Source organism: Gambusia affinis, linkage group LG02, assembly GCF_019740435.1.
Source record: "Gambusia affinis linkage group LG02, SWU_Gaff_1.0, whole genome shotgun sequence".
Classification (NCBI taxonomy): domain Eukaryota; kingdom Metazoa; phylum Chordata; class Actinopteri; order Cyprinodontiformes; family Poeciliidae; genus Gambusia; species Gambusia affinis.
In genome coordinates, this window is record NC_057869.1 from 1,464,668 (window position 1) to 1,489,290 (window position 24,623).

The window sequence follows — 24,623 nt, forward strand, 5'->3', positions numbered from 1 at the left end:
TCTGGATCAGTTTCTCTTAAGGTTTTTCCTGGCTGGAACATTTTCAGCTGCACATCTAGACCGATATCTTCCCCCCAACATAGAATATTATAAAATCATGAAATATCTGAATAACTCCGCGCATTCTGCAGCTGATCAGCTCTGCTGCTGCTTTCATTGAGGAGAGAAAACGCGACCCTGCCAGCTTTGTTTCACACACAGCCAGATGGACGGGCTGCTCTGGTCCTGTTCGGGTTCTGTTCGGGTTCTGCTCTGGTCCTGTTCGGGTTCTGCTCCGGTTCTGTTCGGCTCTATGTGGGTGTTCTCATCAGCCGGAGTCCCATTTTCCATCTCTGACCTATAAACTGCTCCCCTGCCGCCGCCGCCGCCTCGGAAATCCGCGCCGACCTTCCCACATCCCGACAAAGACGCTCTAAATCAACTCGGCTGGTGTTTTAAATGGACCACAGTCCGGTTCGGTTCGGTTGGGTTGGGCGGCTGAAGTTGGGCCAACTCTACGCGTCCAGCCGCTCCGGAAAGTGCGTGAAGAGCCGCGGGACGCTCCGCTTACCTTCCTTCTTTAAGGCATTGATGATGGACTTCATGGTCGCTGCGCTGCCGGTCCAACTGGACTCTCAGGACGCCGGAGTTTCCGCTTCAGCACCGCGGACAGCAGCGACGGCTCCTCCGCGTCGCGCCCCGCACATCATCCCGCACCTGCTGCTGCCACCGCCGCTTTAAAACCAGCGCGAGCTCTTCCACTCACACCAGCGCGTGCACGTAGCCCCGCCCATTTCCACCCAGCGCCCCTCCCTCCATGCTTTCTCACCCATGAAGAGGAGAGAGAGTCAGGATGAAATATCTGGACCAAAGATTTGACTTTATAATCAAACATTTGATCAATTTTAGATCCTTTTTCTATTTGCAGACCATAAACAACTGACCACTTACAGTAAACAGATTTTAAATAACATGCAGGGCGGAGCAAGAAGGTGGCAGTAATGGAGACCTGAAAATAATTTTACATCACGTCATAATGTTATTTCCTCAGTAAAAACATACCAGGACTGTTGCTTTGATTCTTTCATGCATGTCTGAGAAATCATTTAGTCTCAGCTCCTTCAGACTAGCTAGCAGCAATTAGCAAGCTTCTGGTGCAACTGCTGAGCTCATCATAGGAGCTGCTGAAGGCGGAGCTTCATGAGGTCTTAAAGAGACAGACGCCCAATTTAAAGGCGTTACATTATATTTGATACATACAGCATTTTTACTTCTTTGTGCTGCAAACAACCGACTAGAGGAGGAGCCACAGTCAACATGCTCCAAATTATCAAGCATGTGTGGCAACCAACACTGTTAATGGACATTTTATAGATATAAAAAAACAAAGGAATAAAACAATGGATGCAGTGAAAAGACCAGTTCTTAACTTCATCACCTCCTCTGCTTGCAGCTGAACTAAGAAAGACTCAGAAGCCATGAGAGGAGGTGAAAACAGAGTCTACGAGTCGAAAGAGGAGTGAGAAGACGGACGCTGCAGAAACGGCTTCCCGTTGGAAAAGTGACGCTCCGTTAACGGCTCAGAGATCCTTCACTGGAGTTTACTCTGATCCTCCAAAAACATCCAGAATTTCTGCTGCATGGAGGAAAATCTGGATTTGTTTACTCCCGTCTGTTTCATCCAATCGATAAGAAAGCAACACTGGCTGATGGAGCTGTCTTTGATAAAAACCTTCAGAAAATGAACTGAATGTAACATTAAAATAAGAAAAAGGTGTAGAAATGATGAAATCCCATCTGGAATCTCCTCTGGAAACGTTTCGGAGGGATTTAAACAGGCCGGGGCGTTCTAAAAATGATTTAACTGGAAATGTTCCAGTTGTTCCAGTTCAGAGCTGCTGGTTCTGCAGAACCTAAAGATATTAATGAGAAGTTTTGGCTTCTAGAAAATGAGAAAAAGTATAAAATTCATCAGGCTGTTGGACCAAACTGCATGGTGTCCGAGTCTAAACTGTCTTAATCTGCTGTTTGCCACGATCTGTCTGAATACGACACACATGAGCAGCACAGATCAGACATCCTGTCCGTTTCCAGTTTAACAACTAAATCATCTCAGGATTTGTTGTGAAATGGATCCAATCTGGGACCTTCTGACTGAATCAAAATATTTGTTTTAAAATGACATTTAAAGCAAATCTTTAAATGTCATTTCAGGTGGAGGTTGTTAGGATCTGAATCAGGAACATGGATCCGGATCCGGATCATCCTGCGTGTGGCGCCACCTACAGCTCAGGAGGTTTAGGAAGTCATTTTCCTCTTTAGCTCAGAAAAACAGAAACAATCTAACAGCTTCATCATAAATCCTACAGAAAACTGAGGGTGTGTTTTCTGGTGTGTGTGTGTGTGTGTGTGTGTGTGTGTGTGTTGGGATGATGCACTGGGATTATCACAGTGTGGCAGTGGGAGTCTGATCATCCTAACTCCGGCTCCCATGGATGGAGGAGAGGACCAGCAGATATCTGACTGCAGTCACATCACAGCTGCTGCTGAATCGAACCCAAACCCGTCTGATTGGTTTGTTCTGCTCAACTCGTGTCCAGGTGTTGTTAGGTTTTTAAAGGTGAGTCTGATCAAAGCTGAACCGGAGATAAAACTTTCACATGCATCTGAAGTTTCCTCTGGACCAAATTTGATCCCATTTTCATGTTTTTGTGCATAAATACAGAATAAAATGAGGCTCATGTTTTCCAAATGAGAGAACAGGAACTCATTTGGAAAACGATCCCACAGGTGAGATAACTCCCGACTCCACACAGTTCAAACCAGACTTTAATTATTCTGCTCTCTGGATGGGAATAAACGACAGATGAAGCTGCTGACGGATGAACTCATAACCGGCTTAATGAGGCGATAAAACACTCAGCTGACGGTTCCTCACCGGTTCACTGAGCCTCACGCCAAAGGAAACAAAGGGTCGGGTTTTCTCGTCAGGTTAGGGGTGATGGAGGGTGGAGGTGATGAAGGGTGGAGGTGATGGAGGGTGGAGGTGATGAAGGGTGGAGGTGATGGAGGGTGGAGGTGATGAAGGGTGGAGGTGATGGAAGGTGGAGGTGATAGAGGGTGGAGGTGATGGAAGGTGGAGGTGATGAAGGGTGGAGGTGATGGAGGGTGGAGGTGATGAAGGGTGGAGGTGATGGAAGGTGGAGGTGATGGAGGGTGGAGGTGATGGAAGGTGGAGGTGATGGAGGGTGGAGGTGATGGAAGGTGGAGGTGATGGAAGGTGGAGGTGATGGAGGGTGGAGGTGATGGAAGGTGGAGGTGATTGAGGGTGGAGGTGATGGAAGGTGGAGGTGATAGAGGGTGGAGGTGATGAAGGGTGGAGGTGATGGAAGGTGGAGGTGATAGAGGGTGGAGGTGATGGAAGGTGGAGGTGATGAAGGGTGGAGGTGATGGAGGGTGGAGGTGATGAAGGGTGGAGGTGATGGAAGGTGGAGGTGATGGAAGGTGGAGGTGATAGAGGGTGGAGGTGATGGAAGGTGGAGGTGATGAAGGCTGGAGGTGATGGAGGGTGGAGGTGATGAAGGGTGGAGGTGATGGAAGGTGGAGGTGATGGAGGGTGGAGGTGATGGAAGGTGGAGGTGATGGAGGGTGGAGGTGATGGAGGGTGGAGGTGATGAAGGGTGGAGGTGATGGAAGGTGGAGGTGATGGAAGGTGGAGGTGATAGAGGGTGGAGGTGATGGAAGGTGGAGGTGATGAAGGCTGGAGGTGATGGAGGGTGGAGGTGATGAAGGGTGGAGGTGATGGAAGGTGGAGGTGATGGAGGGTGGAGGTGATGGAAGGTGGAGGTGATGGAGGGTGGAGGTGATGGAAGGTGGAGGTGATGAAGGGTGGAGGTGATGGAGGGTGGAGGTGATGAAGGGTGGAGGTGATGGAAGGTGGAGGTGATGGAAGGTGGAGGTGATAGAGGGTGGAGGTGATGGAAGGTGGAGGTGATGAAGGGTGGAGGTGATGGAAGGTGGAGGTGATGGAGGGTGGAGGTGATGGAAGGTGGAGGTGATAGAGGGTGGAGGTGATGGAGGGTGCAGCCGGTTTGGTTCTGAGTCTTTGATCCTGAGAAATGAATCTTTGGTTTGAAATCGAAGGCAGGAAGTTCTGGTCGCTCCAACAGCTGCAGCGGTTTTGGTCGTGTTCCAGTTTCATCGGGTCGCAGCTGATGATGAGATCAACAATGGCAGGATTACATCTTCAGATTAGATTACTCCCTCCCTCAGGCTCATCGTTCTCTTCCCTCCATTGTCTACTTTTTATCTATTTGTTTGTTCTTCTTTTCTCATTTTCTCTAATCCCTGAACCGCCTGTGGCACCAGAACCAGGTCGGCGGCGCTGGGTTCTGATCCAGGACCAGGAGTTAACCTGAACCAACCAGCTGATCAGTTCCTGAGTTTAACAGGCAACAAAACGAGACCAACTGCACCAACTCACTGCTCAGTACAGTTACATCAGGACAACAAGCGTTGCCATGGAGATCCTCAGTCACCAACCAGCAGTTTTAACGGTTTGAGTCAAAATCTCAAACTCGACTTTTTAACTTAAAGACTTGAAACTTAACTTGGACTCGTGGTCTGAGACTCGAGTCTTGGTTCCAGTTTTAATCTCTTGTAAAGAAAATTGAAACAAAGTTGGTGTGTGATCGGTGGATTATTATGGGATGTTAAAGGCTCATAATCTGCTCATAGTAACGTCTTTATTAATGTTTCTCCAACTGTATGAAATGATTTTGTGCCTGTGGGATCAGGAATCCAACTTCTGATCACTTCAGTTGGGGAAATGTTTTCAAAACTTTGGTTGTAATTCCAGTTTCCTGTGTGACACCGGAGAACAGATTCATCCTCCAGATCAACTTCAGAACCTTGAGTCATTTATTTTATCCACATTTTATTTTCATTATTTAATGCAATAAATAAAGTCATTTTGTTGTTTATATGTAGTTAATGGCTCCACAGTCTGTGTTTTTTGTCACTGCAGAGATAAAGCTGCACATACATGTGTGTGCCGACACAAATTGAACACAAGTCAGTTTTATACTGTGATCCGTTCTGTTAACTGTTGGTTATGTGAACTTCAGGCGTGTAGAGATGCTGTTCCCACAGAACCAGTACAAACACAGCAGCACCCATCCCAAAATAACAGAATCAGCAAACATCCATCTAATCAACATGCAAATGTTGGGTGAACCTTTGAAATGTTGCAAAAAAGATAAAAAGAAAATGTGAATTAGGCAGAACTGAAAACCCGAGTCCACTGGGTTGGAGTGAATCAACCTGGCTACGTAAAGAGATATTTTATCAGACTCAGGCTTCGCCTGGCTGGAGCAAACAGGAAGTAGAGATGGAAAACTAAAATGAAAAACTGAGAGTTCTTCCATTTTTGAGTTTCATGCCTCTGGTAAGGCACAGACCCACCAGTGGATGGTGCTGTTTGCTACATCAGAACTTATTCAACAAATTTGTTTCCATCTGTTTGTTTCCACATTAACTCAGTTCAAGGGAATGTGAAAATCTCTTTCTGAAACTGAAATGATCAAATATTACCATTTTAATAAAAAGTATTGATAGAAATACGACTAACTGAATAAACAATTGTGACGTTTGGTTGCTAAAAGAAGGACTTGCAGATCTGAGTTAAAAAAATCCCAACCACATCTAACCAGAGACATTTCAACACAACATCTGAATGAAACGACTGATTTAATCAGTTCCTGCAGGACAAACATCCTTCGTCCTGATGCTCAGGGACGAATCAGCGCCGGGAATGTCCTGGTGTGAGGATAAACTTTGGTTCCCACGGCAACACACTGATAATCCAGCATGGGGATTATAAAGGAAAGTCATTAAAGAGGATGAAAAGATCAGGGGATTTGAAATGTATCTGGAGTGAGATTGAGGAAGAGAGACTCTGCAGGGACAAAATGGAACGATCCGGACTCACCTATATCAGAGTCTTTGTGGTTCTTGATGAGTTCGGCGAGCTCAAAGTTTCCTGCAATAATGGCCACCTGAGGAGGACAAGAAGAAGCCATGAGGAGTTTCATCAGATGGAACATTTTCAGTCTCTTCAGGTTTAAGATTTTATTTAAAAACCATCAGACTCAAACTTTCTGATTTAAAACTCCATTTATTTCATCTCCACATCTACAGAGTGCGCACTAAAACATGGATATTTCTGTCTGTAACTCTCTACCTGCCTTTTGGAATGAGTCATGCTATGGGCCTCATCACCATAGCAACCATCGCCCAAGCTTTCTGAGTCTTCCTCTTTCTTATAATAATCCGTCATCTGTTAAGTCCTAACTAAAACAGGGATGTTTGGTTTTCAGGAGTTTACAGAAAATAACATTTAATCTGTTATAGTCATTTAATTAAACTGTATTCTGGCTCATAATCCATCACTCCATCGACCTTCCCTCCATACAGGACCTACAGAGGTCAAGGGTCAGGAAAAGGGCAGCTAACATCTCTGCAGACCCCACACATCCTGGACACATACTGTTTAGGTTTTTACCTCCAGGTGGCGCTACAGAGACAGTTTCTTCCCTCAGTTTGTTTCTCTGTTCCCAGATCCAAAGCATTCATATTCACACTGATGCAACAACAATTTCTTCTTTTGAAAAAAAAAAACCATATATATATATATATATATATATATATATATATATATATATATATATATATATATATATATATATATAAAAAAAGTCCCTTCTCACCCACCGCGGGTGGTGAGTCGTCTTCCTCTGAGCTCGGGGCCTCTACCCGAGGCCTGGGAGCTTGAGGGTTCTCATGATCTTGGCTGTGCCTAGGACTGCACATTTCTGGACTGAGATGTCTGATGTTGTTCCTGGGATCTGTTGTAGCCACTGTTCCAGTTTGGGGGTGACTGCCCCGAGGGTCCCGATGACCACAGGCACCACTGTGGTCTTCACCTTCCAGGCCCTCTCCAGTTCCTCCCTTAGGCCCTGGTATTTCTCTAGTTTTTCATGCTCCTTTTTCCTGATGTTGCAGTCACTTGGTATTGCCACATCCACCACAACGGCTTTCCTCTGTTGTTTATCCACCACGACTATGTCTGGTTGGTTCGCCCTCACCATTTTGTCTGTCTGGATCTGGAAGTCCCACAGGATCTTAGCTCGGTCATTCTCCACTACCTTCGGGGGTGTTTCCCACTTTGATCTTGGGGTTCCAGTCCATATTCTGCACAGATGTTTCTGTACACTATGCCTGCCACTTGGTTGTGTCGTTCCATGTATTCTTTCCCTGCCAGTATCTTGCACCCTGCTGTTATGTGTTGGACTGTCTCAGGGGCCTCCTTGCACAACCTACACCTTGGGTCTTGTCTGGTGTGGTAGATCTGGGCCTCAATTGCTCTGGTGTTTAGGGCCTGTTCCTGGGCGGCCATGATGAGGGCCTCTGTGCTGTCCTTCAGTCCAGCTTTTTCCAGCCATTGGTAGGACTTTCTGATGTCAGCCACTTGGTTGTTGCCGGTGGTACATCCCATGCAGGGGCTTGTCCTCCCATGATGGTTCCTCCGGCACCTCAGGTTCTGTTCCCCATTGTTTGAGACATTCACTGAGCACATTGTCTGTTGAGGCTTTGTCCCTGATGTATCTATGGATCTTGGATGTCTCGTCTTGGATAGTGGTTCTCACACTCACTAGTCCTCTGCCTCCTTCTTTGCGGTTCGTGTAGAGTCTCAGTGTGCTGGATTTGGGGTGGAACCCTCCGTGCATTGTTAGTAGTTTCCGGTCTTAACATCTGTGGCCTGTATCTCCTCCTTTGGCCAGCTAATTATTCCTGCAGGGTATCTGATTACTGGTAGGGCATAGCTGTTTATTGCACGGATCTTGTTCTTGCCATTGAGCTGGCTTCTCAGGACTTGTCTTATTCGTTGGAGGTATTTGGTTGTGGCTCTTTTTCTTGTGATCTCATCAAGGTTGCCATTTGCTTGTGATATTCCCAGGTATTTGTAACCTTCCTCTATGTCTGCTATTGTTCCTTCTGGGAGTGAGATCCCTTCTGTGCGGATGACCTTCCCTCTCTTTGTAACCATCCGACCACACTTCTCTAGTCCGAATGACATCCCAATGTCCGTGCTGTATATCCTGGTGGTGTGGATCAGTGAGTCTATGTCTCGCTCTTGGCATACAGCTTGATGTCATCCATGTAGAGGAGGTGGCTGATGTTGGCTCCATTCTTGAGTCGGTATCCGTAGCCAGTCTTGTTGATGATTTGGCTGAGGGGGTTCAGGCCTATGCAGAACAGTAGCGGGACAGCGCATCTCCTTGGTATATGCCACATTTGATGGATACTTGTGCAAGTGGCTTGCAGTTGGCTTCAAGGGTGGTCTTCCACAGCCCCATTGAGTTTGCAATGAAGGTTCTCAAGGTTCTGTTGATGTTGTACATCTCTAAGCATTCGATGATCCAAGTGTGTGGCATTGAGTCATAGGCTTTCTTGTAATCAATCCAAGCCGTGCACAGGTTGGTGTGTCGGGTTTTGCAGTCTCTGGCAACTGTGTGGTCTACAAGGAGTTGGTGTTTGGCTCCTCTGCTATTCACCCCGATGCCCTTCTGTGTCGTGCTCATGTATTGATCCATGTGTTTGCTTATCTTAGCCGCTATGATGCCTGACATGAGCTTCCAGGTTGTGGAGAGACAGGTTATTGGTCGGTAGTTAGATGGGACCGGGCCCTTTGTTGGATCCTTCTGGATCAGGATTGTGCGCCCTTCAGTTAACCATTCAGGGTGGTTCCCGTTCTGTAGCAGCTGGTTCATTTGGTCTGCCAGTCGCTCATGTAGGGCAGTCAGTTTCTTTAGCCAGTAGCCATGGATCTTGTCTGGCCCTGGTGCTGTCCAGTTCTTCATACCTGAGACTCTTTCTTGGACATCTGCCACAGTGATGGTTACCGGATTTTGCTCAGGGAGTTTGCTGTGGTCATCTCGTAGAGAGATCAGCCACTTTGCATTGCTGTTGTGGGACGCCTCCCTTTCCCATATGCTTTTCCAGTATTGTTCTGTCTCCAGCTTTGGTGGGTCTCCAGCCTTGTTATTCCCCTGCCACTGAGAGTACACTTTAGCTGGTTGGGTGGAGAAGAGCCTGTTAATCCTTCTGGATTCCTTCTCCCTTGTGTATCTCTTTAGGCGGCTGGCCAAGGCCTGGAGTCTCTGTTTGGCAGTTTCGAGTGCTTCAGGTATGTGCATCTGGCTGTACTTCTTGGGTATTGGTCTTTTTGTTGTTCCCTTATGGAGCTCTGATAGTTGGCTCACTTCCCTCCTTGTTGCCTTGATTTTACTCTCTAACCGTCTTTTCCATGGTGGGTATTTGTTATTGTCATTGTTATTCTTATAGCCAAGCAACTCAAGGATCACTGATGCTGCGTTGTAAATCAGCTCGTTGGTTTCTGTTATGGTATTGGTAGGGATTGTTCTCACTGCTGCATTCACATTCTCAATGAGACTTTCTGATGGTATTTCACTCAGCCGTTGTAATTGGCGCCGAGGAGGTCTGTCTGTCATTCCTGCCATGATTCTATTTCTCAGGTCTGTTGCAGCCTCGTTCAGCTCTGTTTCCATTGTTGTGGCTGCATATTCCCTCTCTGGGCGGGGGCTTGTAGTTAAGCCCCGCCCTCTCTGACATCCAGGTTCCTCCTTTTCGCCGTAGCGTTTGTGTTGTACTTCGTCAATCTCAAGCTGTGATAGTAGCTGCCGTTTGCGGATGTTGGAACACTGAGCTACTAGCTGTTTAGCACTTAGTGTGGACTGGGGATGTCGAAGTAACCATTCCTCCCTCAGTCTTTGCATATAGCCCCTCCGATCGGGGCTACTTGAGTAGTAGCATTCCAACAGATCCAAGTTTTCATCTCTTGCCCATTTCCGCTTCGTTGTCCGCCTCGTTGTTCCAGTAGCCCATTTATCATCAAGGTGCTCTGGTTCCCCAGCACCTGACGCAGACCTTGTTTGGCCGGGCGACGTCTGAGCCGGCATGTTTCCTTCTTTGTGTCTCTCATGTTATGAGGTAGGCTGTAGCTCGAAGGATCTTGCCTAAGGACCCAGACAGGATAGCACCCTTTTTTCCGGTTTCGACCTGGATTCGAACCCGGGTCGACCGGGTGAAAACCCGCTGACTTATCTATTGAGCTATCCTGCCATATATATATATATATATATATATATATATATATATATATATATATATATATATATATACATATATATATATATATATGTTTATTTTTTTATGTATTCCTTGTTTGTGTGTGAAAACATGGAGAATAAAACTGAAAATAAAACTTATTTTTTGTTTTTCCAAAGTTTAAAGTCAAAGTTTAAATTTTGAAAACGGCTCTACGGTTCATTTCAGACGTTTTGCCTTCAGCTCCACTGCAGGACATGACATGGATGCAGAATCAGCAAAGAGACAAAAATCCACAAAGGCACAAAAGTCACTTCAGTCAGAGTGCAGCGCCCCCTCATGGCGGCTCGTTTGCTTCTTTTCCCCCACTTTATTCTTAGATTTTTTTTTTCCTCTTTTTGACCATCTGAAAAGAAAAGGCCTGGTATGTTAAGTGCAATTATTTATAAATCATTTATTTATTTATAAGTATGGTAAAGAAATAATAGACAGTTTATTCCTTATTAGTCTTTCCTGAACAGTCTGGGTGTTTTTGGATCAGGGATGTAGGATCACAGTGTGAGCACTGCTTGTCCACCAGGAGGCAGTAGAGAGGCACCAAACATTTGGACTCAGGTTTTCAGTTCTGTGCTGACATGGACTTGCTGAGCAGAACCAGGAGGCTAAAAGAGCTCCAGGAGCATTACATAAGAAAGCCTGCTGTGTTTCATGGAGAACTGGACAGCGGGTCCCATGAACCCGTCCGTCTCTGCAGGATGAAAAACCTGAAGGAGGAAAAGTCACTCATGCCACCAAGCGTGACGAATCAGTGACTGAGCTGCTCTGTGAAGGCCTCAAATCCACAGGAACCAAGCAGCTTCAGCTCACATGAACGGTTTCCTCCAGCATGTCACTAAAACATCCACAGCTCCGTTTCTTTAACTTCACCTGAACACACCGGCTCCGAGTCAAAGGCTTCAGATTCATCTCAATGATTCATTTGATCCCTGGAATATTTTCAGCTGTTAAACTGAAACAGATCCAGTCACATTCATCCTGCATGCTGAAGGTTCTGCAGAACCAGGAACTGAGAGGAAATTCTCCAGAAACCAAATCACAAACTATCCACACATAAACAGAATATTCTTATTCATTTACATTCAGATTCTGTCATTAATTTAATGAACAATTGTTGAACAATAAAAGCAGCACAACAGTCAGTTTACTTAACTGCACAAGCACATCACTTCCTGTTCAGATCCACGTATCCTCGCTCACTTTCTCATTTCATTAAGTCTGTTTTCTGAAAATAGTGACTGACTGTAAAAATAAAGTTGAAGAAATAAAAAAAGGACATCCTCACTAGTTTTTTAATTTTAATGTTTTAGAATCTAACTGCTTCAGTTTTAAATCTGGCCGCCTGTGAAAAACAAACCATTTTAAAAACAATAATTATCTTCATCTGAGCACCGGGAGCATCCTAACGTTTATTGCTTCACAGGTTTTGACCCGAATGAAAATAACAACTCCATGAAAGAATTTAATGATTATCTAGAGGAAATGAAAGCATGGTTGCATCTTGATTGTTGGTTTTCTATTCATAGAATTTAAGAGAGGCGTGTTTTGGTCCCGGTCTTTTCCTGTGGACTTCATTCCCTCCGTTCAGTCGCTTTAATCCAAATCCAGTTTAATGAGGTCCGAAGGCTAACTGAACCAAAAAGTAAACTCTGGTTCTGTGAACGCCAATCAAACCAGAGATCACTCCAAAAGCAGGAAGTGAACTACAGCACAGGGCATTCTGGGTAAATCCAACCAAAGCTAACGTGTTAGCCTAGCGCTAGCAGCAGAAATGTCTCCTGGTCTTCAGCCAAAGACTAAAGATAAATCCTCCAACACTAAAATCTGACGCCTCCATCTTGTTTCCATCTGGTGAAGAAGGAAGTTGCTCTCAGTGCCTTCAGAGGTTTTTGTGTGGTTTCCTTCAGTGGTTGTTGGTGCAGCGCCCCCACAGGCCAGGAGGGGAACAGGTTAGTTTGACTCAGAACCACAGCAGCTGCAGGTGGAGCAGATGATGGAGTTCTGGTCTCTAATCAAACAGAGTCTACTGAACTGTCAGGTGGAAATCCCTCTGGAACTAATTTGTTAATATTTAAGTCTGAAGATAGAAATGTAAGCTCAGGTAAAGTTACTCTGAAGCACTGAAACAGACTTTTGTCTTTGAAACCAACACTGAATTCCTGTAAACTCATCTCCTCTGAAACAGAAACCCCAACACAACTAAACCAGAGCAGCAGGGGGCGCTCTCAAGCCTCTTTTTAGCAGAGTGAAGCTGCTAACCAATGAGCTGCTGGAAACAGACTCACAATTTATCTCTCATTATCATCCTGCCGCCCACAATCAACACCACTACTGCCATGGCCGCCCCCACATCCATTCTCTTCCTGGTCTCCGCTGGTTGTCATGGAGACAAATGGTTGTGTATAACAGGAAGGGGGTAAAGATGTGGAGGAGCTTTCAGAGACACTTTCAGCCAAGTGGAACACCAGAGAGGAACGAAGGGAAACTACAGGTTGGGATTATACTGGAAAACTCATCAAACCGTGATGGTTAGAGGAGGATCAACTCGACATTTACTGCTCAGACTGACATCCAGACTCATGAGTCCAAAAGTTTTCTACAGAAACTGAAGATTATCAGCTGATCCATCAACTCCATCATCGAGTCAAATACAACTGAGTATAAAGAACCAACAGGAAATGTGAATATTTCATTTCTACTGCTGCAGGCTGATCATGCATTTCTGCAGTAAGAACATAAAATGGTTCCACATTCACATGCAACATAAAGACCCAAATATTTCCACCTAATTTTAGACAAAGTTCCAGATTTGACCATAAGATGTCATTTTTTAACAGTTGAGCTTCCTGCACCTCGATCGCTATAGAAGCAGCTTCATTTAATGCTTAATTTGCTAAAAAGGGAAAGAAAAGCTGCAAATCTGAACGAATATTTACATATTTAAATCTCTAGGAGGAAAAGAAACAACGTTTTTATCTGAAGTGTCATGGGAACGTGGAGCACCGCTGTCTCCGTGGTGACAGCGGCTTCCTGCACAGCCGGAGGGAGCCGGTTGGGTTGGCAACAGAAACACGTCAACCAGGAGCGCCTGAAGGCAACACCGGATCTCACTCTGCAGGACGGGAGCCCAGCTGACAGCCGGTCTCTGGGGAGTCGGAGCCAGTTTATCTGAAGAAGACGACAGAACTCAGTGGAAATAATCCGTCCATCCGGAACCGCCGACCCAAACGCCACGGGTCCAGATGAGACCTGATGAACAGTTCAGTTCCTCATGTCACAGGTCAGTTAGTGGTTCTGATCTAGTTCTTCTGCCACCTCTGTGTTTGCTTCATCAAAGCTCCAGGGTCACATTCACCCAGTGACACTCACCCGTAACAACACGTTCATACGCTGACCGATCAGCAACTTGGGGAGAAGTGCCTTGCTCAGAGGCACATCCACAAACATCCTAACCCAGCCTGGTAAAAACCAGCTTGTTGTTCTAAACTTTCCTTCATACGGAGGGTCTATAAAATCTCTGTAAAAGTTTCACATCAAGAAAACAAAGAACTCAGAGAGAACAACAGATTTTTTGTTTTTCTCTGTTTTTCCTTTTCTCTTGCCTTAACAATACATCTTTTAAAGAGTGCTGAGCACACACACACACACACGCACACACACACACACACACACACACACACACACACACACACACACACACTTTTCCACAGATGCTGAGCTGACACATGATATTATCAGATGTCATGGCCGCCACACGCCCACATGGAGCGCGCCTCATTCAGCCGTGGCAGCAAAGCTTTTCAGGAATCAGCTCCAGTTGTTGTTTGGCTCCTAATGATGGAGACATCAAACCGATTTCCTCTTCAGCTGAGAAACGTGCAGAGCGTTCGCTCCTTATGAAAAACAAACACAAAGATAACTCCACTCTTCATAGCGTCCAGCAGGCTGCAGCAGGTCTGGGCTAAAAGCCCCACAACCTTCTGCTTGGGGTATCTGGCAGTTTTGGCTGAAATGATGCAACTTCCACTGTTTTTAGAAATGCAAATCAAACTCAAATACTCATAATACTCATAATATCCATAATATCCATAATATCCATAATGTCCATAATGTCCATAATGTCCATAATGTCCATGGGACATCTAGTTATTAGTGTAAAGCCTCAACAGCTTCATCCAAGGTGTTTTAAATCAAAGTGTTTTGTTGCCCTCCAACAGTCCAACACTGTCACGTCCAGAAGCCTCCAAAGGCATTAAAAGGAACTTATTATGCTTTTTAAAAGAGGTTTACAGGCCATAAAAACACATTTATTATATATTTTTTAAACAAAATCATTCTTAGATAATAATACTTCAGTCTGCTCAGTTCTGCCTAGTTTCAAAATGAGCGCCGTCACTTTTATGCAAATCAGTGCTGGTGGCCACGCCCCCAAATCTGTTTACACTTGCACATATACATGTGAAAATGGCTGCACATTGATGCACAGCTACACAACAGCACAGGTTTTTGAAATGGCTCGTTTTCCAGACACCAAGAAAAAAATAAACTTACTGCCAGAGAACTGGATGGGATTTTCTTTGTGCTTTAAATGTTTCTGGAAGCTGTAAAGACCCAAACGGAAAAACAAAAATGTGTAAAATGTGAATGTTCGATCCTACAGACTTTAAAGGGCTGCGCAGAAAATCAAGTCACTTCCTTTCACAATGTCTCAAATTTATTAGTCTTAAAATGTGACTGAAATATGAACATTTTTAATAATTAAACAATTTCAAACCACTGCCAGTTTGCCCCTTCGCTTTAAGTAAACTTGATTTATTTTGAATCTTTGTCGTTTAACTCGTATTTGTGATTGTGACGTTAATTTGATTTTTCCTTAGAGAGCTCAGAACCGTCACATTTGTTTCAAACACATCTAGAGAGCCGTTTTTGAACAAAGGAAAAAACATTTTCCTCAGTTTAAAGCTGCTTTTCTTTAATCGTTCAGCGTATTTTCGCTCTGATAGGTAGTTAATTTGTGTGTTTGAGCTTCTTTCTGTTGTTTTGCTGAGGTATGGCCGTGTGGGTGGGAATGTGTGTTCGAGCTCTCTGTCTAGATGTATTCCTGTTTAGAGTTATGTAATGTTTCTGCTCTGATATTCAGGATTTTTCAAAATGCAAATAAAACTGAGATAAAGCATCTGAAGAGGATGACCTTTTAATGCATTCAAATTTATTGGTGCAGCGGCTTGAACCCAATTTATTCTACTGTGTTGTGTTTTCTAATTCCAATAATATTTAATTACTCCTGACCTGTTTTATTGATGTCACCTGCTCTCTTGTCTGCTGTTTTATTCCTACAAACATTTAGTTCATTTTTTCTGCACTGTAAACAGATTAAACGTGCTTTAGAAATGTAAAAGCTACGCAAACTGAATCAAATCAAGTATGAATGTGAAACTGGAACAACACCAGCAACTCCCATCAATCTGTGCAACATTTTAATAACTCCATCATTCTGCAGAGAGGAAAGGAGGAAGGAAAACAAGCAGCAGGACGTCTGGCAGCACAAACAGCTGAAGCACGGTGGTGGAGGGATGATGATGTGGGCTGTGGGTTTTGACCTCCACATGTAAAAGTGACTCCATCAGTCAGACAGTTTGGTCCTAACTGGGTCATCAACAAGACAATGATCCCGCTGGAATGGCCTAGTCAAATTCCACACCTCAAACCAAAGAAAAACCTTTCTGAACTTGAGGGAAGCTGGAAAGAATCTGGGATCTTTAGTGTTTTTCTAAACGAGGTCAAAGTTCAAAGCTTGATCCTAAAGTGTAACCATAAAACTTTAGAAACCACTTTAAAACAGTCTGAAAATGTAAAATACACTAAACTTTTTACCATGGATGTTAATGTTCCACGTGAAAATGTTCCCTAAAGTTATTTTTAAATTAATTTACAAGAAAGTAATGAATAAATAGACCTGGACATGATCCTGGACGTATGGTCCTCAGTCACAGCTTTTAAAACTCCTGAAGCTCAGATTCCTCTGGTCTTTACCTGTTTCAGCTTCCTGCTCTTCCATCTGTGAAACAGGCAGAAACTGTTGGATTCAGCTCTGGGCTTCGTGTGTAGGAGGAGAGTGCAACAATGATAAAGATAGTAAGTGCAAGAGAGCGATTTTTTTCCTCCACTCAACAACAAGTGAGAGTCCAACATGTTTAGTGGCTGCTTGATGTTCAGCCGCTGAGCCTGCTGTCAGGAAAATAACGGCTGTTTGTTTCTCTTCTGCAACAGATTTCAACTTGGCCGCCCCAGTTAAGCTGAACGTCCTCACTGCTGAGGGACAGCAGCTGCCGGGTCTCACTGTCAGCAATCTTTGAGCTTTTGTAGGAAATCATCTCGCTATCAAAGAAAATTGCTTTGCTTTAAAAAGCAGCGCAGCGATAAAAGAAGCATGTTGCATAATACTTAACAATAACCACTTTGATTTACTAATAGATGCAGTTATGTGAAAAATTTGAGAGAAATTCCAACAACTAAACTATGAGCCCACAGAATAAGATGCAGATGGTGCTGGGCTCTGCTGACTGAAATGTTAAAGCACCAATCAAAAGTTCTGTTAATGCTAAAGCATTACAGCAACATGGCATTTAGCAGAAAATAATGCTACCAACCACGTCTCAATGATTTTATGAGTAAATTTGACATTGAACACCTACCTGTACGGTTTGCGCTTCAAGAAATCATTACAGAACTCATTTGGAAAACTGTATCTAGGAGACACTAGACTCTTTAAACATCTTCATTATTACCAAAAACACTCACACTAGCCAAAAAATTAGCTCTGCTGCTTCTTACTAGCAGAAGTGTGTCCATCACTATAGATTATAGGATTTCTGATTCAGACTAAAACTGATCTGAGTCTATATTCAGTTTCAGAGATCCAGAAAGAAATCCAAATCAAATCACACAAGCTGACCCACATCAGGGCTCACCATCAGAACCTTTTCTTGACTCAGCAAAGCCAAGAAACATATTTGAAAGCTGTGAGAAGACAGAGAGGACTGAGCCCATAACCAAACAAAACACAATTTAAGTTCTGCTGTTAGTTCCCGGACGAGCCCCCAAATTGTTACATTCTGAGACGATAAGCAGAGAAGCCTGACACAAACGTCTCACTAAGGGGGCATCCTGACATCAGTGGGCATTTTTACACTAGAGAAGCACAATTCATCTGCATTAACACATCAGAATCGGTTCGATAAGTAAGACTGGCCTGATATGAAGAACTGATATTTATTTCCGTCTGTTTGCTGTTTGTGTTTCTGGGCTGCGGTCGTGTGTTTGTTTGGTCATGTGACTGACAGTGATCCAGAGCAGGGTTGATATCAGCAGTGTCCCTGTCTTTGGAAATAGATATAGTACATGTAGTTTTAGTAAAGTGCATCCCTGATTATCACCAAACTGTACAACCAGTTTGAAGCTGTTTATTTTTCCTCTAAAGTGTCAAACTTCACAGCATCATGAAAACTTATTATTTTTTTCTAGATTTTGTTCAGTGGATTGTTTTCACAGAAATCAAGCTCCAGGGAAACGGCTAAATTTAAGCCTCAGCTGCAGTCAGACTCTGACTAACTGTGATGTGATTTCAGTTCCTCCCTCTCTCTGTGAAACGCTCCAGCTAATGAAACGCTCCACTGGAGTGGATGTGGAGGACCTCGAGGACCCCGTGGGACTGCCTTTTGTAAATGCCTGCCTGGATAAGGCTCTTTGGTAACTTAGGCGTAGGTTATGAGTCAAACATATCAGTTGGAACTTAGTGCTTTGCAGGATTTTCCCCTCAGAAAACTTGCACATAATAGCAGCAGCAGTGCAGGTTCACCGTCCGTAAGGAGAGATCCTCAGTTCAGATCACAGATGTCAGATTAGACTCTTACAGGATGACAGCATGACGTAAAATCACTCCGATTTTAACGTATTCACACAAACAAAACCAAAATGTTAAACATCAAACCTTTCATTTTAAGCCCAAAAAGCCTTTTATCTCTATTCCTGCTGAGACGTTTTATTACAGATTTAGCACAGCTTATCTGGAAATATCACTTCCAAACATCTGAAAACTGTAGGAGACGTTTTTCAGGCAGCTGACCACATCAGCCCCTTCAGGTTTCATGATTCTGCGACACATTTTTCATAAAAATGATGAAAATCATTGTGTCTACGTGACTGCTAACTCCCACCTGCAGGTGGCAGTATCTCTAATATCTCTGCCTCAGTTGTACTGGATATGCTAATTTCTTTATGTCCAGTCTGTCTGCTTATTTTCACGTCTTTTTGCTTCTACTTATAGATTTTGAAAGGGAAACGAGGAAAAAATATTGGAAAATTCCTTACAGATATTTCTGATGTAGTTCCACAAAATCAGTGATTTTGAAATTCTGGAGGGACTGTAAAATGTTCACTTCCTCACCAACATAATCACTACCAACATGAAGAGATGATCATGTTGATCACTTCATCTGTCTGTGGTCATAATGTTATGCCTGACATGCCTCACACTCGGCCCAGTCGTCTCTCACTTTTTTAAAATCAAATTTGAAAATAGCAGCATCAGTTTTCTAATGGTTTGTGACTCCAGCGCAGCGGACAAGCAGCTCCTGATCTGCAGGGAAAAGTTCAGCAACATTTTCTACAGAAACCTAATTTGTCCTAAACGTCTGTTTGCATCATAAAGAACATTTAATGTTTGCAGAAATAATTAGAGTGACTCATGAAGATGCCCCTGAGCATCTCAAACATTCATGCACACATTAAACTTTGTCGTGTTCGTGGTTCAGTGCACGGTGCGTTAGCTCTAAATCAAATATTTTCATGCCGTTTCAATAAACTCAAGCGCATCAGAACCGAATGAAACGAATCCCAAGAAGACGGTGGGCATTTCACGCTCACTCGCTGCTCTCCTCCAGGACTTTCTTACAACATCTCCATTACTGGCCAAGAAATCATTTACATCCTTGGTGGAAACTGACCTTGGATGTTTCCCCACTGTTGCCATGGCAACAAATGAGATGAGGAGAACGTGCTTCTTCTAAAAATGTTTTCCCCACACTCTAAAAGCTGCAATAAATCTCCAAGAATTGGCTAAAAATAGCAGCAATTACTTTTATTTATTTATAATTCCCCGGTACCTGAAATGGAGTCTGGCTGTTGTAGTTCTTCACTTCCTTGTCAGCTCCACGGACCAGCAGCACTCTGGCACAGTTATCCTGAGAGGGACAAAAGAAAAGAACATGAAGTAAGACCACCCAGAAAACATCCTAAAGATCCGATTCCTTTAAGTTCTCCTACTTTGTTCTGGAAGAACGGTGATTATCTTCCAGTGACAGTTTTCCAAGAAGCCAGAGGAGCAGGAACGGGTCAGAGTGTTCAAGCGCCTAAACACGTCATCACTAAGTGAGAAGCAGCAGGAGCATCTACCACCTGCACCAGGAGTGGAGCTTCTTCTGCTTCAAGTGATTCTGCTTCTCCACTCCGACAGGAAGAGCGAGCGCGGGGAAGAGAGAGAAGAAGAGCGCTGGAGCGAGCTGAGGGGTTTGAATCTGCTGCACAACTCGCCCACAATGTGCTGCACCACGCATGCACCGCGCACACATACATGAATATAAATACTTTTTTTAGAGCCACAATGAGCTGTGGAGAGTTGGCAGGAGAATCACAAACTGAAGCACAGCCATGATCTGAGCAGAGCAGTCAGCTCCTTCCATACGTTCTGCCACGAGTCGCTTCCCTTCTCATTTAAAACCAGATCCTCCGGGTTATTTTTACCCCTTCAACTGGACCGCAGAAAGTCCTCCAACACGCTGTCCTTTCTCCTCAGAAACACCCAGAAATGAGACTGCAAATGTGGAATCACTCAGGACAAACGGGGGCAAAGCTGTGTTTGTAAAATTAATTAAAAGAGGATCAGAAACAAAGATGGAGGGAACGGAGTGAGAAAGGTCAGAGCAGAAAGGTTCACGACTCTCCCTGGAAACTTGGATGCCATGGAAACTCCTGCTGGGTTGATGGGCGTCGCTTTTATTTTCCTGTTTTCTGTCAGGAAAAAAACCTTAAAATGATTCGATTCACCAACAAGGTCCAGGTAAAAATCCAAAACCTAAAGTAACATCATGGTTCAGTCAGGAGCCTCAAACAGAACAGGAAGGTCCCAGCTGGAGTTAGGTCTGGACTTTAACTAGGCCATTCTAGCCCATGAAGCTGCTTTGCTCTGGCTGTATGTTCAGGATGGTTGTCCTGCTAAAAGGTGAAGCTGCAGCCGTTCATCAATCTAGGAAGGGTTCAAAGGTCATCTGGTAACAACATTTCTCGTTTTTCCAGTAGTGGACGTCCCAGCAGATCCAGTCAGTCAGAGAAATGATCAAAAAACCCCAAAAAACTCAGAAACCGCTGGCCTCAGTGAGCAGGTCAAAGGTCATGAAAGCACAGTTTGATAAAGAACAAATAATGGTTGAAAAACTCTCCCCTCTAAAAATAAACTTCATGAAAAGTTAAAAAGCAAAGCAACAAAAAAAGGTTTGTGTAAGAAAGTCCTTCAGTCAGATGACAGAAAACGAGACGTTTCGGACAGCAGCTCTTCGGTTCAGCCGGTCTGATGATGGACCAGGGCAACGCACTGCTTTTAGATTTTAAATGTCAGAAATTGTTGTTTATGTTTCTCATTTAAAAAGACGACAGTAAAAAACGTGAGATGGGAAAATCTGTTTTTCATTTTGTTGCCAGATAGATATTCTGTTAACAAGCCAACAATCAGCTTCACCTTCTTCAACATTCATGCTTGAGTTTTATTAATACTTTGGATTAACAGATAGACAGATGGTGATCAATAAAAATAATCACAGTGTGGATTAACCTGCAGCAGATTTACCCAAAATCAGTCCAGCTTTATATTTTTATCAAGTTGTACAAAATGAATCTCAGTTTTGGGGATTTTGATATGACAATAATTTATTTGAAAACAGTTTCTGCCAACAGTTCCTTTTTAGTGACGACTGTTAAAATCTGACTGACCAGCAGCAGAACTGAACCAATATTACATTTTTACTCTCTACTGGTTTTCTTGGCACCACAGATATTTTAAGTTGCTGAGATCTAAAAGCACCAGAGGGAAGGTTTTCTTTAAAAGCAGCAAGTTAAACGCTCTCTGATGAGCTGCAGCACAAACGATGCTGCCCTGCAGCCAGAGGCCTCAAAGCCCAGCTGCAAGTCAAGAGGCGTTTGAGTGGGTTAGAGGGAATCCTTCACAGCCTGCTGTGAAAGTCTGACCAGTTCCTCACAGGAGAGGAAGAGAGCCGCCTCAAAACAACATTTATCCTCAATCTGACCTGAAGACTTGAATTTTTCATCTGGGAAAAAACGGAGTTTAAATCTGCGTCTCCCAAAAGTCACAAAAACAAACCAAAAAAATAAAAATCTGATCACATCTTCAGAGAAATGCTGACTGTGTTCCCAGAACCAGAAAATCAGGATGGAAAGAATGTTTGTCTGCAAATAATCTGATGAATGAACTGCTTTAAACAGTTTCTTTGTATCCTGAGGATCTGTTTGTTTTTGTGTGTGAATGAGCCTCAACCTGTCGGCTCAGAGAATAACTGTTTATCATTTCCCATCAAATCTGTTTCAGGACATAAAAACATCAACTACTTGTTGGGTTTCTTAGTACAGGTTGGATTTTACAACACATCTGGATTTTCTGAATAATTAAAGGCTGATGGATTCTCGTCTGTCCTCTCAGCTGCTTCACTCACAACTTTAACTTCCTGGAAACTCATAGAGCAAAACCAGCTAAATGGATTAAATGAGCAGGAGCTTAAAATGTGTGGGTGGTCATTACAGGAGTTATACCTTCATATGAATACAATGAAAAGATCAGCAGAAGATATAAAGCGGAGCGCTCTTTACTCTGAACTTCAGCTGTTCACAGCAATTAGAGGAAGATCCAGCAACACGACTTTCCTCCTGGGATCGGCTGAACTGCACGGCCTGAAACATCTGAGCATCAGAAAAACTAGCATAATAAAATAATTAATAATAAATAATTCGCCTCCTGGGAAAACAGACAGAGCGGAGCAGAAAGGAGCTCAACCAGTTAAAGCTCTCAACTCTGCGGTTTCACTTCATGGCTGCTGGTCCTGAGTGGAGCGGCCACGTTTTTCAGAACATGAAGCTAACGCAGGTCGTCTCCATGACGATGACCTGTGAGAACGGATCCTGCAAAGACTGAGGAGTCTGTGAAGTTAACCTCTACAGCCGTTTCAAAGTTACACAGTCAAAAAAATGATCAGCATCAGTTCATCCCGTCACATGAGGGAAAACGGAGCTTCATTTTCTGAAGTCATATTTTTAACCCTCGTTAATAATTCATTTCTAAATTTTAGCTTCAAACTAAATATCTTATTAGCAAAACAAATATTAAGTTTAAAACTAACCAAAACTATTTACAGACTGAATAATTACTTCTGAGCTAAATATTTACCTAACATGCAAATTCACTTGCTGATAAGTGGAAGAGGACTGTCAAAATAAAAGCCCACCACTTCAATTCATATGAAATATAAATTCTTCTTCATCGTTTCCCAGATCAAAATGTAATATTTTGTTTTAAATATCTGTCTTCAGGTAACGACCTGATTTTTTAAAGTGCAACGTGGCGTTTGTAACAAAAAGTTATAAAAAGTGAATTTGATGTTTTTCTATTAAAATATTCAGTTTATTGAGTTAATTATCTAAACATGAACAGAAGCATCAGTTTTATAAATCCAGCTCTGATAAAAAGAACAGTTTATATCAGATGAATAAAACAGATGAATGTATGAAGGCAGAACCGAACGAACCCAGAACAACTTCCTGTTAACCAACAGGGGTCAAAGGTCGGCTCAGCGGTCCAACCAAAGGCCGGACAGAGAACCGTCACATCTAACATGATCTTATTGGGAATAATTCACTTTGCTTTGAAGGATTATACCGTGAAATAATGAGCAGTCAGCATCTTACCAGCAGCAGAGGAACTTTATGGTTTTTAATTAAGAATAAGGATCAGAAATCTAAATTTGATCAAAAGTTTTGGTCTAAATGTGAAGCGACAGACAAAAACTCTAAAAGCCTTCAAATAAAAACGGGAAAATTCTCATATTGAAATATTAATTTATATTCAGAAATTGTGTCAAAGTAAAACTAAAGAATCTGGATTTGTTCATGTTTCTGGGTCAAAACACTTTATTCATATTTCTTTAATTTTCCCAACATTTTCTACTGAAATCTGTTTGATTTGGTGAATTTTATGATTAGAGCTGAAATGTTTCTAGTCACCAGGGAAACAGAGCGACGTTTTATTTAAAGAGCAGGAAAAGGGAGTTTTATTTCCTAACCATTTGTGGATGTGTGACATGATAAATGTGTTTTTTCTTTTGGTGATTAATAACCTGATCAGGCTGGGAAAGTTTGTCAAACAGTCAAAATGAAAGTTTAGATTTTAATTAAAAACACCAAATAATTCCTGACATTCTGCATCAAATCCAGTATTTTACCTTCATATCACTGGAAACGATCAATCCAGCATAAACGATTCGATTGGTGGCGACAGAAAACCTGAAGGTTTGTCTGTTCACCTGGTTGTTTTTTTCTTTTTTTTGTTCACCTGATTGTTGTTTATTTTTTGCTCACCTGGTTGTAGAGGGCGCAGATGTGCAGGGCGGTGTTCCCCGAGGCGTTCTGCGCGCTCATCAGCGCTCCGTAGAACAGCAGATGCTCCAGATGCTGCACATGGCCGTGGCGGCAGGCCTGCACACACACACACACACACGCACACACACACACACACACACACACACACACACACACACACACACACACGCACACACACACACCCACGCACACACACACACACACACCGGTGAGAGGATCCCTGCAGTGTGGCACCTTCACCACTAGATGTCAGTGTGGTGCAGAGGAGGTGAAGTGAAGCAGCTGGTGCCTCAGTTTGAACCCGGGAGCAGAAAGACGGAGGAAAGGAAGTAAAAGAGAATCAAACTTGAAATAAAAACCTAACAGAGTCACAGAGAGAAACTCTCGTGTCCAGACGTTTATTAAATACATTTATCTTTAAATACATCCTGAATCTGTAGACTTTTTGGAGAGATTTGCCTCTCTCCAAAAAACTCTTTATTAAATTCATAATTCAGACTGAAATAAAAACTGAACTTAATTCTTCTCTATGAGCCTCATGAATATTTCTGTATTTGAGAAAAACATTTCAAGCTGAATGTCAAATTTTGATTTCAACTTCCAGAAAAAAGTCAAAGTAAAACGTTTCCTGTTTGACTGTAATTTAATTTGGTTCTGTTAAGAATATATTTACATATCTTTTT

The 24,623-nt window shown here is 43.2% G+C and overlaps 1 protein-coding gene across 1 annotated transcript in view; it reads right to left on the bottom strand.

Moving 5' to 3' along the window:
- The window catches only part of LOC122823972 (SH3 and multiple ankyrin repeat domains protein 2-like), a 164,281-nt gene that overhangs the window by 70,043 nt on the left and 69,615 nt on the right, over positions 1-24,623 (bottom strand). The window contains exons 9-11 of the mRNA XM_044104088.1: positions 23,920-24,036; positions 19,389-19,466; positions 5,969-6,035 (exon numbers count right to left, since the gene is read on the bottom strand). Coding sequence (XP_043960023.1) covers positions 5,969-6,035; positions 19,389-19,466; positions 23,920-24,036 — 262 coding nt within the window. The remainder of the gene's footprint in view (positions 1-5,968; positions 6,036-19,388; positions 19,467-23,919; positions 24,037-24,623) is intronic.